Raw genomic sequence first — 16,289 nt, 5'->3', positions numbered from 1 at the left:
ACGGTCCAACACTAACCATTTTCCAACAGGATTGAAACTTCTTGCAAAGAAAGCAGTTTGTTACAGATTACTTACTGTCCAGAGCTGTACGGGAGTGGCAGGCAATGGAATTTTACAATTTTGCACCTAAAGTTTGACGTAAATCTGCGATACACGCATGCATCCTCCGGTCCTCCTTAAAGACGCACACCACCATAAAGGTTTTTGTTTTTTCGCTACAAGACAAGATGGTCTTGTAAAAGTGGGAGGGTATCCTCCTCTCCCTCGCCCAATGGTTCCGGCGCCCTTGTATCTGGGTGCCTTTGCCTGTATTTCTCTTCCTATGTCTTTGGAGATTTTTTTTGTATTGATTTGTTTGGCTTTCTCCTTTGCATACATAATGCACCATATCAAATCTCATTTTCTTTCTCATGTCCATGCTAGTCTTTTATACCTTTCAAAAATATCTAAGTTTTGTTCTTTATTTGATTGCACTTCCTCTGTCACTTCTTTTTCTAAATGGCCAAAAGTTTCTTGTTGTATATAATGTTTTTCATGGAACTGTTGTATTAATGAACACAAACTGCATTAGAGGCTTTTGACAGTTTTTGTTATGCAAGAATATTTCTTTCCTGTAATTTCTCTCAATCTTTTTTAATGTCTTCTATCTGGAAATTCTGGGCTTGTTGCATAATAGTAACAATACATCATTTTCTCTATAACCTCAGTAGTCCATTCTATCATATTTATGGCTCTTTTTTGGAGTGTCCATTTTTGTGGAGGGGCTTTTTGTGGACTACTACTAACGTCTGAAACAGGGGGACCATCCTCCCTTTGAGCCTGGCCTAACCCCATTCTAAGAATGTTTCTGTGTCTTAGAGATTCAACACTGTCATTTTTTTTCCAGTCCTGGAACCAGTACGCTTACAAGATTGGGCACTTTTTATTGTGGGACTTGTGCACCCAGCTGGCTTTTTTATTTTTAGCCTGCCTTTGTCCATGATATATGCTATATAAAATATAATCTATATGTCAGTGTTAACTTGGTTAGTTTTGGCGCAAATAGGGTTCACCACATGAAGGTACTCACTTGAGGATGAATTCAGTTCCAGCAATACTACTGTCCTTTTTTTGCTGATTTTATCATTTCTCCATTCGGACCCATATACCACTATCTAACCAAAATCCTTTTTGAAACAGTGTAAGATGTGAACAGGAAAAATTACTGGACCTTCATGATCTGCGGAAGGTAAAAAAGTGGAAGTGATAAAACTTGCAAGTTACTGAAAGGTTCCTGGGCTTTACTTATAGGTGAATATGATAGGGAGAAAAACATATTATGATAATTTTAACTACATTGGAGAGTGGAGCCCCTCTTAATTATTCAGAATTCTTTCTGTTACATGATACTTGCGATTTTTCATGCTTTTTCAGCATTCACTGTATTCAGTGTCAAGGTGGAGCAAATTAGAGCTCACAGTGTAGTTTCAAAGCAACACATTTGAAATTAGGTAATGTATGTGATATTTATGTGGCATGTGTGTGTATATATATATATATATATATATATATATATATATATATATATATATATATATATATATATATAAAATGAGTGTCAGTGAAATGAATTGTCGACGAATAGATAGGGACCCATATATATATATATATATATATATATATATATATATATATATATATATACATACATATACATATATATAATGTTTATAAATACAAATGTGTGTATATGCATTTATATATACATATATGTATATATATATATATATATATATATATATATATATATATATATACACGCACACACATACACACACACTAGCACATACATGCAAATGGTAAAATTGTTATAAATAAATATAAACAATTGGTATTATTACTGTGTTACCACTGAGCAGTTTAGATATTTTAATAGAATCCATTGTCTATAAAAGCATTGACTTCATTATCCAGATAACAGTGGTTGTAATGTAACTAATTAAAATGTTCAGCTGAGTGAACATATTCCAAGGCAATACGTAAATTTCAGAAGGTGAGCAGTGGACTGTCTATACAACTTAAAATGTGGAAAGTATGATAGACTGGGTCATAAGAGAACTATAAAGTTGAACTTGCATAAAAGAAAAATGGATGACTGTAACAGGTATCCTAGCGCGTGTGTTATAGTGTGTCCAAGTAGCATATGATTGCGTCAGTAGAGGATACACATGAGTGAGCAGTGACAATAGCATATGAGGATGCTAGAAAAACAATGTAACATTCATTTAACAGAATTCCATTGTACCAAATTATGTGCATTGGCTTCATTTGATCACCTGGTATGAAGATATTCCCTTCCAGCACTCTGTGAGAAACAGTTTATATACACCATCAAAACACACACATAGAAACACAAAACACACACCTACATTCACGGAGGCTCTCAATAAAAATCTTGCCAAGCAACAGAGACCTCCAAAGCAAAAACGCAAGCAACTTCCACCTCCCAACACAACCCAAACAACAAATAGCCCACAAATTCAGTGTGCCACCCAACCGCAGCCCATAAGTCATAACAACGTACTCAACACTCTAGTCTGTCAGGTACACTGATGTTCCACTCACCAGGCTAAACAAGGAGAAAGTTACTGTCAGCTGCCTGTCGGGTGCCAGGATCCAACACATAACCACGCACTTAGATCACTCCACAACAAGTACAGATATGACTCTGTCATTGTCCATGTTGGTGTGAATGACCTGAGACGTATCTCCCTGGACTACATGAAAAGAGACATGGAGTAGATCTCTGATCTTTTAGCCCAGGCAAGTATGACCGTAGCCCAGAGTAGCATCCTGCCATCACCCAGAATGATACCACAGTACAAGGACAAAATGATTGACTTCAACAATTGGCTATGCTTCTGGTGTCATTCTAAGGGGATCCAGTATCTGTCTGCTTGGGATGACATGATCGACAGACCACGATGCTTTGCCAGAGATGGCCTGCACCTGTCACCCTTGGGATTCTGGATACTGGCTAAGGCTCTTGCCACCCCTATAGTGCCTTTTTTAGGCAAGGTTCAAATGACAAATTCACCACTGTAACAGGTACAAGCAAGCAAAATCTGAGGGTAATGCTACTCAATGCTAGAAGTCTAAACCTCAAAATGCACTCACTCGAGGCACTCCTTAAAATGGAGAACATCAACATTTGTGCAGTGACAGAGACCTGTTTCAAGGCTCCAAAGAACACCCCTGCATTACCAGGCTATAATTCATACCACACCTTTCGGCCACCTAACCTGGACCGAAACACTAAAGGCGGAGGTTTGTCCATACTCATTAAGGATATCCACACCTCCAGGCTAGTTGCTCAGCATAATGCATCCGAGATTATCCAAGTGCAACTAACTCTGGGCAAGACCGCAATCCAAATTGTAGCTTACTACAGATCCCCCACCGTGCCCCAGGATTCCCAGTCCTCATTTCTTGATACACTGGAAAATATTAGGGTACAATCTAACACCCTAATAATGAGCGATTTCAACTACCCCACCATTAACTGGGAAAACTACTCATGTACCAACTCTTTTGCTCAACCTTTTCTGGAATTCATAAATTCTAATGCCTTGGATCAACTTATCCACACCCCCAACAAAGGCAGCAGTATCCTAAACCTGGTCATTACCAACATGGGTGACCAGTGTTCCACACCAGAAGTCAGTTCCTTGTTGGTAAGATCTGACCACAGGCTAATCACCCTAGACATTCACACCCCCCCCCCAATTAGGGAAACCAGCATAAAAAATTTCTCTAAAGCCAATTTCACACTTCTTAAGACAGAAGTGGCAAACTTCACGACACCCATGCAGACGGACAATAGAGGTACGACTTCTGAATCCTACACAAATGCACTTTATAAGCACATACACAAGTGCATGGATCATGCTATCCCTAACAGAACCAAGATGCTATCCTCCAAAAAAAGGAGACCAATCGGGTGGTCCCCTGCCATAAACAAAATCTGCAACAGAAGAAAGAAATTGCTGCTGAAAGGAGTAAAATCCCATGATTGGAGGAACTCCCTGGTCAGCCTCAGTAAGAAACTGAGATCCCTCATAAAATCCTCCAAAGTTAGTTACGAAAACAAAATCACCACTGTTTCTAAAGACAACCACAAAGCATTCTATAGGTATGTCAAGAATCTCAATGGCAACACTCGGATCAGCTTTGAGTTACAGCACAATGGCACTAAATATACAGAACCAACTGATATTGCCAGCATCCTGGCAGATAGGTTCAGTACTAACTTTACCCCCTCTCAGCCCCTAAAAGACCTATCTCTATGCCGGAAGAATGCAAAGTTCCTGTAATCATGGCTACACAGGTAAAAAACACACTCTCCAAAGCCAAGAACACAGCATCCATGGGACCTGACAACATCCCAGGCTGCGTTCTACATGAACTACAGAATGAATTGGCACCCCACCTAAGTACCATGTTCAGTCATAGCCTCACCTCAGGCTTTCTTCCCACTGAATAATGCACAGCGACGATTATCCCACTCCACAAAAGGGGGATCCACCACAGACCCTGGGAACTACCCCCCATTAGCCTGATGAGCCTGGTCTGCAAGGCCATGGAAGGTATCATCATGGAACTTATAAATAAAGACATTGGTAATCTCCAAACTTTGGACCCCACCCAGTTCGGGTTTCTAAAAGGCAGATCATGTCTCTTAAACCTAACAGATTTCTTTGAAGCAGTCACCAAAGCCATAGATGAGGGTAAGGTGGTTCACACAGCCTATCTAGATCTTGCAAGGGCTTTCAGCACCATCCCCCACTCTGGAATTATAGATAAACTCACTAAACTAGGTATAAATCCCTATGCCACAAAATGGGTTGCCAACTGGCTCACTGACAGAACCCACACTGTGAAAGTAGCAGACTCCAAATCCGACTTCAGACCAGTAACAAGTGGAGTACCACAGGGTTCAGTCCTGGGTCCTCTCCTGTTTGGTATCTACTTCTCTGAAGTACAGGCTAACACAGAAGGTCTTTGGCTAATGTAATTTGCAGATGATGGCAAACTAGGAGCCATAATCGAAACTCCTAATGATGTGGACATCCTACAAAAGGGCCTCACTGAGACAGATGCCTGGTGTCAAAGCCATGCCCTCAAGCTCAATGCCAAAAAGTGCATTATCATCCCTTTTGGTAAAAACTCTGCACCCATGAACTACCACATAAGCGGTAGTCTACTTAACACCGAAAGTGTGATAAGAGACCTTGGAACACAGGTGGACAGTAGTCTCTCCTTTGATAATCACATCACCACAGTAGTCAGAAAATCCTTCTACGTGGCACACCTGATCACAAAAGGTTTCTCATTCAGGAAAAAAGAGGTAATTGTTCCCCTCTACTCATCACTCATTAGACCCATTATACAGTACAGCCCCCCTTTTGGTATGTACCTCACAAGACATCTACAACAACTGGAAAGGCCGCAGAAATACCTCACAAAGAGAATTACTGGCCTCAAATAGATACCCTATGCAGACCGTCTCAAAAAACTCCAGCTTTACTCCATTGCATATCACCTACTCAAAGGCGATCTCTGCCTAACATACAAAGCTATGTCAAACCCAGAACTGTTGGACATGCTCCACTTAAAGAAATTCCAATCCCTCTGAGCTACATGCTCTAGGGACCTAAACCTTGTCACCACAATAAACAGAACATGCTGGAAGGATAGATTCCTATCCCAAAGACTTCCCATACTCTGGAACAAACTACCTATCTATATCAAACAAAGATCCTCATTAGCACTCTTCAAGAAAAATCTTAATTATTGGATGAGAAATAGGAAATTCACCCAGGGGATCACTTCTGTGGCTCTGCTCAACAGGGGCACAGGAAATTAATTTACTTGGGTGGCGAAAGCCAGGGTACCTTTTTGGCTAGGCTTATATAGGCCCTAGGGCAATAGCCTAGTACCTACCTATGAACCTTTGAACCTATGCTTGTGTTTTAAGTGCCAAAGTGCAACATTAGGAATTAAACATTAAGAAGATAAGGTAGCTGGTCTCAATAAAGATGGAGTTAAACTGATTTATGAGTGAAAACAAGGATGGTATATATGATGAGAAAATACAAAAGGAGAAGGAAGAGGTCAAGAAGATGATTAGGAAAAGCAGTAATGGGCATAGAGTAGTTTAGAGAAGAAGATGGCAGTAGGGTGAGCTATGGTAAAAATAAATTCATAAGCTGTAATGAGGAAGACTGGAGGAAGACAATTTGGCCAGGCAATGAATTACTGTAATGAGGGAATAAGTAAAAAGAATCTAAAGAAGTAAGCAAAACTTGTAAATGACTTGTTCCCTTCGAAATTTGCACAAGGATAGGTAAGCAGAATGTTTGCATTGACAGTAAGATGGTTATAGATGGATAAAAGTAAATATTAAAAATGGAACAAACAGGGAAGAAACCCTAAGTAATTTGAACATTTCTGGTACAGGGTTCACATAGCTGCCACATTTAATGCTAAAATATGTGAGGCTAGCTCTTGATAGACAACTGGCTAAATGGTATGGGTGGTGCTGTGAGGACATTCCTTTGCTCAGTGATGGATTCAACAAGAAGTTAAGTAACATTGAGCTTACTACTCTTACAATTAATGCATGATAAAATTAAAGAAGGCATTTTTCAAAGTAGGTTATTGGTTTCTGGAGTGCTAGTGATCTTACTGATCAACAGTGATATGGCTTTACATAGCAGAAATGCTACTGGCCCATCTTAATCAAGAACAATGACTTCATCACCATTGTGATGGAAGGATCTCAATGCATGCAATGCACCCATATTTCAGAAAAGGTTTTGTTACCTGCCATACTAGAAATTACTAGGGAAATCAAATGGTGTGATTCCTTAGAGGATATAGTTGTACCTTTGGTGTAATACATGTCTGTAATTATACAACTGCTCTCACTTTCGGAAACATTGCTGTAATCTAACCTGTAACACAGCCAGTATCTGTCAGTTACAATGTGGAAACTTGCTGAAAACTCACTTTTAGTATATGAAGTGTGTGTCCAATTGTTCAGTAAGGTCTCCATTATTATAACTGCATTCCTATCTTAATCCATTGTCACAGTTCCATCACTGATTGTTTTTGTAACAGATGGAGTTTTTCTTCCTCATCCACAGCTGAAAGGGAATTCTCATGCACTGTTGGACTTTCCTAGTAAACAAATGCAAATAAACAAACAAACAAACACAATTAAGTAAATAATGACCTGGTAAATGATAAGTGCCAGGAAGCAGGAGTTCACTGCTAGTGTGAAGTTGTCTGGAAAAAGCCTGTATACAACAAGGAGCTGCAGAATCTGGCATTGTGGCTGTTTATGTTCAACATGTTTGTGCCAATGCAATGTGATATATGCACAGAGATCATGCCACTTATACCAAGAGTGGTGTGGTAGTAATATGAAGGGGTTCCTATTACGTGATCTAAATAATAAAACTTCGAACACCACAAGATCGAACTTGTATGTTTGAAGTTTTATAATTTCGAACAAAAAAAAAAAAAGGACAGTAAGCAACTGTCGTAAGCAGGGGGGCAAGCCCACCTGCACCCCCACACCCCCGCTCTTTAAATATACCAACTCCGAGATCGCACTACAGTGCGAAAAGTGAATAGCTGTTTTTCTTTTTTTTTTTGTTTTGTTTTTTTTTAATTCGAATTGCTGAAACTTTGAACATTTGTGTTCAATGTTTTCAGGTTTGAAGTTTTAGCAATTCAGTAACGCAATAGGATCCCATATATAGTGGGGTCTGGTATCAGTGACACTGGGTAAGGTCTGGAATGTGGCCATATAAGTATCTTCTATGACTTAATACAATAATAAAGCAAGCTTACAAACTAAGACAGTTTCTGAAGAGAAACGCATATTAAGAGGACTGAGACAGGGGCTTCTGAAAATTAATCCTAGGGGTTATGATGCTCAGAAACTACAGTGATGTATGATCACTGTTGGTAAGAGTCTTTCCTATGCCACTAGCCTAAATTATGCACAGCAGTGCGTAAAGGCAGCAGAAGCTAATGTCAACAAGCCATTGAGATGTTTAATGAGGCCTGTTAGCTAGAGAGAGGCTAAGTCATTTCCCATTGCAGAGGGCTCAGGTAAGGGTACACATTTTTGCATTAAGCAGAGACAGACAAAGAGAGAGAGAGAGGAACAGGTACAGAGAATGAAAGAAATGAATTAACCTGACTATGTGAGATGAGAGAGCTACCAGAAATGTGAGGAGAGAGGTAGAGTTGAGATGTAATACAGTATCAGAGTATTTGAAATGTACATAAAAGAGGGTGATGTTTTATGAGCGTATGAAATTTCCAGTGTATAAAATGATGGGGCAGAACTGAAGAGAGCAGACAGAGATGAAGAGGTTCACAAAAAGATGTCAAATACAATTTGCCTAGCTTCTAATTCAGCAAAATCAATATACTAAATTCTCACTTCACTGAAAATGCACACTCTCCAATTCCAGAAGATCAAAAATAATGCCACAGAAGGATTAAACCCTGATCCTGTGACCTAGGTGACCAGAGCTTGATCAATGGCCCCAGCACTGGAAAAGCCAAGAGAGTGAGGGAGATGAGTGAAGGGGCTCCGCTGATATGCCTCTCTCTGTGAGAGGGGACTTATATACTTGAGCAGCACATGGGACAGGAGTTGTGTGATTTCTCCAGGGAAAAGCATGGAAACCTCTTCCAGTGCTTTGAAGTTTTTGGGTCGGGCTGCTGGTTGGCAATGTCCCTTGCAGAACTGAGGGAATGTCTATTGTGGACAGTGAATTGCATGCCCCTTTCTCTTACACAGCTGAGCATGCATGGGGATGCAGGTCTGAAAAGGAAAAAATACTTTCACCCCCCCCCCTTCCGATGGTTGTATAAGTGATTAGCCTTCTCTTGCTGATTCCCAGCCCTGGAAATGAAAGGGGTCTAATGATCTGCAGGCAGCAGGGGGCAAAGACAACACAAAAAATGAAAAAAAAAATGAGTGAAACAGATACAGAGCATGCTTTGCAAGAGGCTAACTCCCTGCAACTCACATGCTCGGGGAGAGACATACCTTCCGCACTGTTGCTGCCTTGTTATAACATCTCTGAGGATGCACAACCTTGTGCTAAGGAGCTCCCCTTCCCAGTGTAGTCCAGTCTCAGGGATGTGATAATGTAGTAGAGTGTGGAGAGCTCAGTACCCATAATGCTTTGTACAGACCTAGGTGCACCAGAAAGCTTTTTGTTATACACATCTGCAGCTCTATACTGATTTTTAAATCTGTGCTACTTTCCATGATATGCTTATTCAGCATATCACTTTCAATTAATGTGGATTCAGGAAAGTCCCAGTTACTGATCTGCCATCAGCCTGGGGAGAGAAGAAGTCACAAGTGACAAATAAGGAGACAAGATTTTAGGCTGATATATATATATATATATATATATATATATATATATATATATATATATCATTCTATGGAGGCACTAAAATAGATTTTGTGTTGGTTAACAGAATTTCTGTGTGCTTCGATCAGATGGGAGAATATTTATAGGACAGAAGAGAATTCTTAAGGGCTATCTGCAGTGCTCAAATAAACAGCAGATAAATGGGCCTTTATCCATTGCTATATTCATATCTTTATATCTGTGCAAGAACAAAATTAAATGTACACTTTTAAAACAATAACTGTGCAGCTCAGGAAGAGTCTGAGAGCAAATCTTTACAAACTGGGGCTTAGATCCTTAGTACAGGCTTCCTGAAGAAACTTTGTGGTCAAAATAGTGAAAAAGTTAACAGATGCATGACAGTAAACATAAACTGATTCTTCTAAGATAGGGGAAAAGTATATTGCTGATACAATGCAATATGCAGCTTATTTATATAGGTAGGCAAATGGGTAAATAAGGAGAGTCTGTGGCATGCATTTTGTCATAAAAGACCATTTATGTTCCCAGTAATTGTTAAAAAGGCTTCCTCCATCATAGTTGAATCCTGTAAATTGTTCTATACTATTCACCACACAGAGTTCATCGAAAGTCCTAAATATCGACTCTGCATGACTGTATGATATCATGAAACAAACGTTGAGAAACAGAATGCAGTGTGTAAGGCAGTATTCTATGTGAGCATCAAAAAAGTCGAAGAACATAACTCTGACAATGTTAACCAGCTGCTTGTTAGCATAGTGTTGCTCTGTGTTATCTAAAGAGTATAAGGTCACCATTCTGAGGTTCAATCTGGATGGTAAGTGTTTTTAGGATTATATTAGCAGCTGCACTGTTCAACATTTATGAGCGACATTTAATTATTTATTAAACTGAGACAAATCTCTTACTTAACTGAGTCTTAGTCTCATTCCAGACACTTTGTACTGTGGTGTTTTACTATGCGAGCATGTGATTTACTAAGTGGATATGAAGTTTCCCACCCAAGGTTTTGCCGATAAAATGGAGTCTCTTACCCACAGACAAGGCGTTCCAGACTCTCAATGATTTATTTTCTAATATTGTACAAAATCACTATTTAGAACTTTTGACAAACTCTGTATGGTCAATATTTGCCCAATTTTACATGATTCAATTGTAATAATGTAGGGATCCTATAAGGAATTATTTCAACAACATTTGCATATGGTTTCCAAAATAGTATGCTGTTCGTCTGCCATGACAGAATCAGTAGTGGTGTATTTACTAATTATCTTATGTTAATCATCTTGTGTGTGCAGGCAACTATGGGCTCACACATAGACATATTCAAACATACACAATCACACACTAACACATATGCAAACATTCACAGAAGGACATTGCTACAGCACTAAAACTTACTTTTTTAAAACACATTTATAATTATTAGACACTGGTATGTTAAAATGCTAAAAGGGAAAATACTTTGAAATGAATGCTATAGTAAAATACAGAAAAATGGCAGCAGAATGACAAAGTGAGAGAATGAGACATTCTTGGCAATGCAGAGCCACTGAGAGCATGAAATAAACTGACAAGATAAACACAGAAATGGGTTATAAGGTAGTGGATGGAAAAGGAGAGAACATATTGTTCACATTCAGGTTTGTAACATGATGATATTTTGTGAAACTACTGAAGAACGTCCTATCATATAACAGTATTCAAAACAGTAGCCTGTCCCACATTATCTGATAAAGTAGTCAAAGTTTGGTATTTATGTACAGGATTACAGAGTAACTAATAGGACAGACAAACATGGCTATCAGAAGACATGTAAATCACTGCAGGAAGAAGATTGCACAAGAAGAATCCTTTATAGCTTTATGAAGAACTGAAAGAACCTCTGTCATTTGACTCACTTTCACCTGTTTTATAACTCCCTGACCAATACAATCTGTGGGTGTTATCAGTTGAAGCATGAAACCCCAGTCACAAGTTAAGAACCAAACACCTGGCAACTAGTTATACAGATCTGAAATGAAGTATGACTATGGAGACCGTGTTCAAGATATTAGTAATAGGGGCAAGAGGAGTTGGCAAAACATCATTTGTTCAGCAGTATGTCCACAGAATTTTTACAGAGAATTACAAAATCACTTTAGGAGGTAAGTGACTAGAAGCTTCAGTTACTTATTACAAGGAAATTAGGAACTTAGCGCAATCACATTTAACTTACTGTGACAAGACAGCACCATGGTAATAAAATATCAGAGCTAATATTTACATTAGAAGTTTGGGTGCTGCCTTATTGCACTGTGACATGGAAGTTATGTAAGTGATAAGACAGCTTAATGTACAATAGTATTTGTATGGCACCATAGGAAGAATAAATCAGTAAAATGAAACCAGGCAATAAAAACATATGTATTCTGCTCTCTGTTGCATTACCCTTTTTAGGAGGGCAGGCTGGAGGTGGGACATATACACACACAAAGGTGAATGTGGTATGTGCTGACAAATGCTTCATTATTAATTGGGGTAGGTGAATCAGTGCAAAGACCCTTTTCTGCCACAACCTGGGTCACTAGGACAAGGAAAATTATACACAAAGCGTAGATTGCCTACAAAAATTAATACATATGGTGCAGTACAAACAGCAACAGACATGTCAGTGTTACATTATTACACTAAAATATAAGCTGCAAAATAAAGTTTGCAAAGCATTAAGTACATCTATGCTCCAGCAAAAAACTGCATAAAAAATTGTGTACAGTTATTACTAAGAAGAAATACAAGACTTGCTTAAATGCTAAAGCACAGGTAAGTAGTGTGCCCACGTATTTGGTAAGTATGTGTGATGTAACTATAATGAAAGCAAACTTATACAGGTGGACAGTATTCTGTATCCTTAACAGTATTCTTTAAGAACTAAATAAAAGTCTCCCATCCAATTCTGTTATAAAATCAACTGCAGAAGACAAACTACTTTGGTAAACTACAAGGCTTACAGCATGCAATGGGTAAAACACAATACCATTAGCCAGTGTCCTAAAAGCATTTGCAAGAGTTTTGTTTGAGTAGATGATCTCTGAGTGATTTTTTAAAAAGACAGTAAATTGTCATAATTCTTAATATTCTCTGAAATATCATTCCATACAGCAGGTACCATTTTGGAGAAAGTTTGAGCTCAGTTTGAATTTGGCCTGTACACCTGAATGCTGTTATTGCTTTTGCTAATATTAATCTGATTTCTGAATTGAAGTTTGTTTAGGAGTAGGATATAATATCTATTATGTAAGATTTAAAAGGAGAATGTGTTAAACAATAATCTAACTCTTGCAATTACAGGAAGCCATTTGTTTGTTACTAGCATAGTAGAGTGATGCTCTTTTCTGTTGACTAAACTGAGGTGGCCTAATGGCTAAGGTGTTTGCCTTACAAGCAGAAGGTGCAGGGTTTGAGTCTCACAGGGGATAATTGGCTAGGCTTGCAAGGGCAGTTAGCTTAGTACTAACCTATGAATCTGAGAATTCTGTTCTTGGCAGTTTGTATGACACTGGTATTTTGACTGCAAGGAAGCCAATTATAGGGAGGCAGGTTTGTAGTCTAGGCGAATCATGGTAATAAACAGACTATAAAGGATTAGTCCAGGTAAAAATCACTTTAGCTAGCAGATTGAGGAGTCTGTCTGTCTGTCTCTCTCTCTCTCTCTGATTCTCTTCCTGTGGGAGGAATAAAGACACCTTGTTGAAGTTTCCAGTAGTTTATTCAGTTAATCAGGTAGATGGATGAGTGTTCTTGTTTTAATACATGCCATTCAACAGGTCAGTTATTTAAAGGCAGTTACAGACAATGTGTGAGGTTCCATGGGAGCTGATTGTAGGACAATCTGGGAGATGGAAAAACAAGGAAACAATCCCAAAGCTTAGAGGTTAGTCCCTTATTTGAATATTACTGTAAGACTTGTAAGGAGTTATCAGCTCATCAGCCTGTGGAACCTCATTCTTAGTTAAAAGGTTTTATTTTTATTTTTAACTACTAACAAACAAAGCATGACAACACAATATGAGCTACAGCTATAGAACTATATTAAAGAAAATACTTTTGCCTGAACTTCGTCAGGTCCATCTAATGATAGAGGGCAGGATTCACAAAGCCTCCGTGTAAGAGTTATAACTCATACACGGAGGCTGCAGTTAAACGGAGTGATGTCAGCATGCTCTGCATATTCATGAGAGCATGCTGAATCACACTTAAGGCCAACACGGTCCGTGTAAGACAGTAGGGGGCGTGTCCGTAGGCCGAGCCCTGTAAGCAGACACGCCCCCAGAAGAGGAAAAGTTCCCAAAGTAAACACCCACGACAGAGTCCATGGAAATGTGAATAAACAGAACACAACACATGCCCCCACAGACTATGAACAGAAAACATATAAATAAACATGTTATATATTTTTTTTTAAATTGTAAAAATGTTTAACCGTGAGTGCGCCTGCTTAGCAGCGTGCCAGAAGCGCAGCTACAGTTAGCAGTCATTGGGAAAGCATATAAGAACTAAATATGCAAAATAAGCCAGGAAGCAATAGCGTAGCGGTAGAGATGTTGGCTGAAGAGCAGGCATTCATGGTTTGAGCCCCCACAACACCAATTTTTTTTTTAGCAAAATAAGCAGGAAACAAGTCCCTGACAAATATGTACACATAAAACCACAATTTATGTAAAATGTAATGAAATAGCCCATTTATATTGAAGAAATGTGAGGTAACAAAAGAATAAAAAATGCCAGATGTGCCTATAGCTGAGCTACAGTTTAACAGGGTGAGTGCATCTGCCCGTAAGGTAAGTAGTAGTTTAACTGTTGTAAAATGAGTGCCCGTAGCTGAGCAGTGGTCTAACATGCTAAATCTATGTGCCCCTAACTGAGTTGAGCGTAATATGCATGCAGATAGCCAAATGAGGCTTAAACCAGCGCAAACAAGCTAACCGACGGGCAACATTGAGCAAGCCGTATCAAAACTGCCTTTACACAGACACACCCCTCAGCATGTCTAGACAGTCATGAAAAATAAAAAGCAGTGGCCAGGTTCGAACCCAGGACACTATACGCCATAGTCAAGGTACAGAACCACTAAGCCATGACAGCAGTGCCTTTAAATGCAATAATAGCTAAAATATAGGAATGAATACAAACTGGAGCATGACAATGCAGGTTTACTGAAGTTGATACAATTCCAAAATGGCCAGTCACAGATATGTGCGGGAAAAACGGACTATATAAGCCCCATAGGCAGGAATACACAGCATAAACGATTGTAGAACTGACCTGCAGGCAGAATGACAGGAGTAGGAGAGGGTAGTTGCTTTCAAGCACAGAGGTGGGGTGTTGAGGAGTCCAGGTACATGGTCTGGCTCCCAGTCCATAATCATGAGGCCCAACTCATGCAGGGCCAGGTCCTCTGGGGAGCATACAGGGCCGAGGCGTGGGACCGGTTGGCTCATGATCTCACCAGTGCCACAGGGATTCCAAGGACTGGTGAGCAGGTCCGTCACCACCATGCAGACCTGAAGAGATGCAAGCAGGACCAACTGAACCTTTGGATCCAGGAGGCCTGGCAAACACCCAACACCCCACTACAATTATACACAAAGCGTAGATTGCCTACAAAAATTAATACATATGGTGCAGTACAAACAGCAACAGACATGTCAGTGTTACATTATTACACTAAAATATAAGCTGCAAAATAAAGTTTGCAAAGCATTAAGTACATCTATGCTCCAGCAAAAAACTGCATAAAAAATTGTGTACAGTTATTACTAAGAAGAAATACAAGACTTGCTTAAATGCTAAAGCACAGGTAAGTAGTGTGCCCACATTTGGTAAGTATGTGTGATGTAACTATAATGAAAGCAAACTTATACAGGTGGACAGTATTCTGTATCCTTAACAGTATTCTTTAAGAACTAAATAAAAGTCTCCCTCAATTCTGTTATAAAATCAACTGCAGAAGACAAACTACTTTGGTAAACTACAAGGCTTACAGCATGCAATGGGTAAAACACAATACCATTAGCCAGTGTCCTAAAAGCATTTGCAAGAGTTTTGTTTGAGTAGATGATCTCTGAGTGATTTTTTAAAAAGACAGTAAATTGTCAAAATTCTTAATATTCTCTGAAATATCATTCCATACAGCAGGTACCATTTTGGAGAAAGTTTGAGCTCAGTTTGAATTTGGCCTGTACACCTGAATGCTGTTATTGCTTTTGCTAATATTAATCTGATTTCTGAATTGAAGTTTGTTTAGGAGTAGGATATAATATCTATGTAAGATTTAAAAGGAGAATGTGTTAAACAATAATCTAACTCTTGCAATTACAGGAAGCCATTTGTTTGTTACTAGCATAGTAGAGTGATGCTCTTTTCTGTTGACTAAACCGAGGTGGCCTAATGGCTAAGGTGTTTGCCTTACAAGCAGAAGGTGCAGGGTTTGAGTCTCACAGGGGATAATCGGCTAGGCTTGCAAGGGCAGTTAGCTTAGTACTAACCTATGAATCTGAGAATTCTGTTCTTGGCAGTTTGTATGACACTGGTATTTTGACTGCAAGGAAGCCAATTATAGGGAGGCAGGTTTGTAGTCTAGGCGAATCATGGTAATAAACAGACTATAAAGGATTAGTCCAGGTAAAAATCACTTTAGCTAGCAGATTGAGGAGTCTGTCTGTCTGTCTCTCTCTCTCTGATTCTCTTCCTGTGGGAGGAATAAAGACACCTTGTTGAAGTTTCCAGTAGTTTATTCAGTTAATCAGGTAGATGGATGAGTGTTCTTGTTTTAAT

The 16,289-nt window shown here is 39.1% G+C and overlaps 1 protein-coding gene across 1 annotated transcript in view; it reads left to right on the top strand.

Moving 5' to 3' along the window:
- Nucleotides 1-11,505: 11,505 nt before the first annotated feature.
- The window catches only part of LOC122805880 (ras-related protein Rab-7L1-like), a 486,016-nt gene continuing 481,232 nt past the window's right edge, over nucleotides 11,506-16,289 (top strand). The window contains exon 1 of the mRNA XM_044076127.1: nucleotides 11,506-11,620. Within this exon, the coding sequence (XP_043932062.1) occupies nucleotides 11,506-11,620 (115 nt within the window). The remainder of the gene's footprint in view (nucleotides 11,621-16,289) is intronic.

This window comes from Protopterus annectens, chromosome 7.part0, assembly GCF_019279795.1.
Source record: "Protopterus annectens isolate FY-2018-M chromosome 7.part0, PAN1.0, whole genome shotgun sequence".
NCBI classification, from domain to species: domain Eukaryota; kingdom Metazoa; phylum Chordata; order Ceratodontiformes; family Protopteridae; genus Protopterus; species Protopterus annectens.
This window is presented reverse-complemented; position numbering and strand designations above follow the sequence as displayed.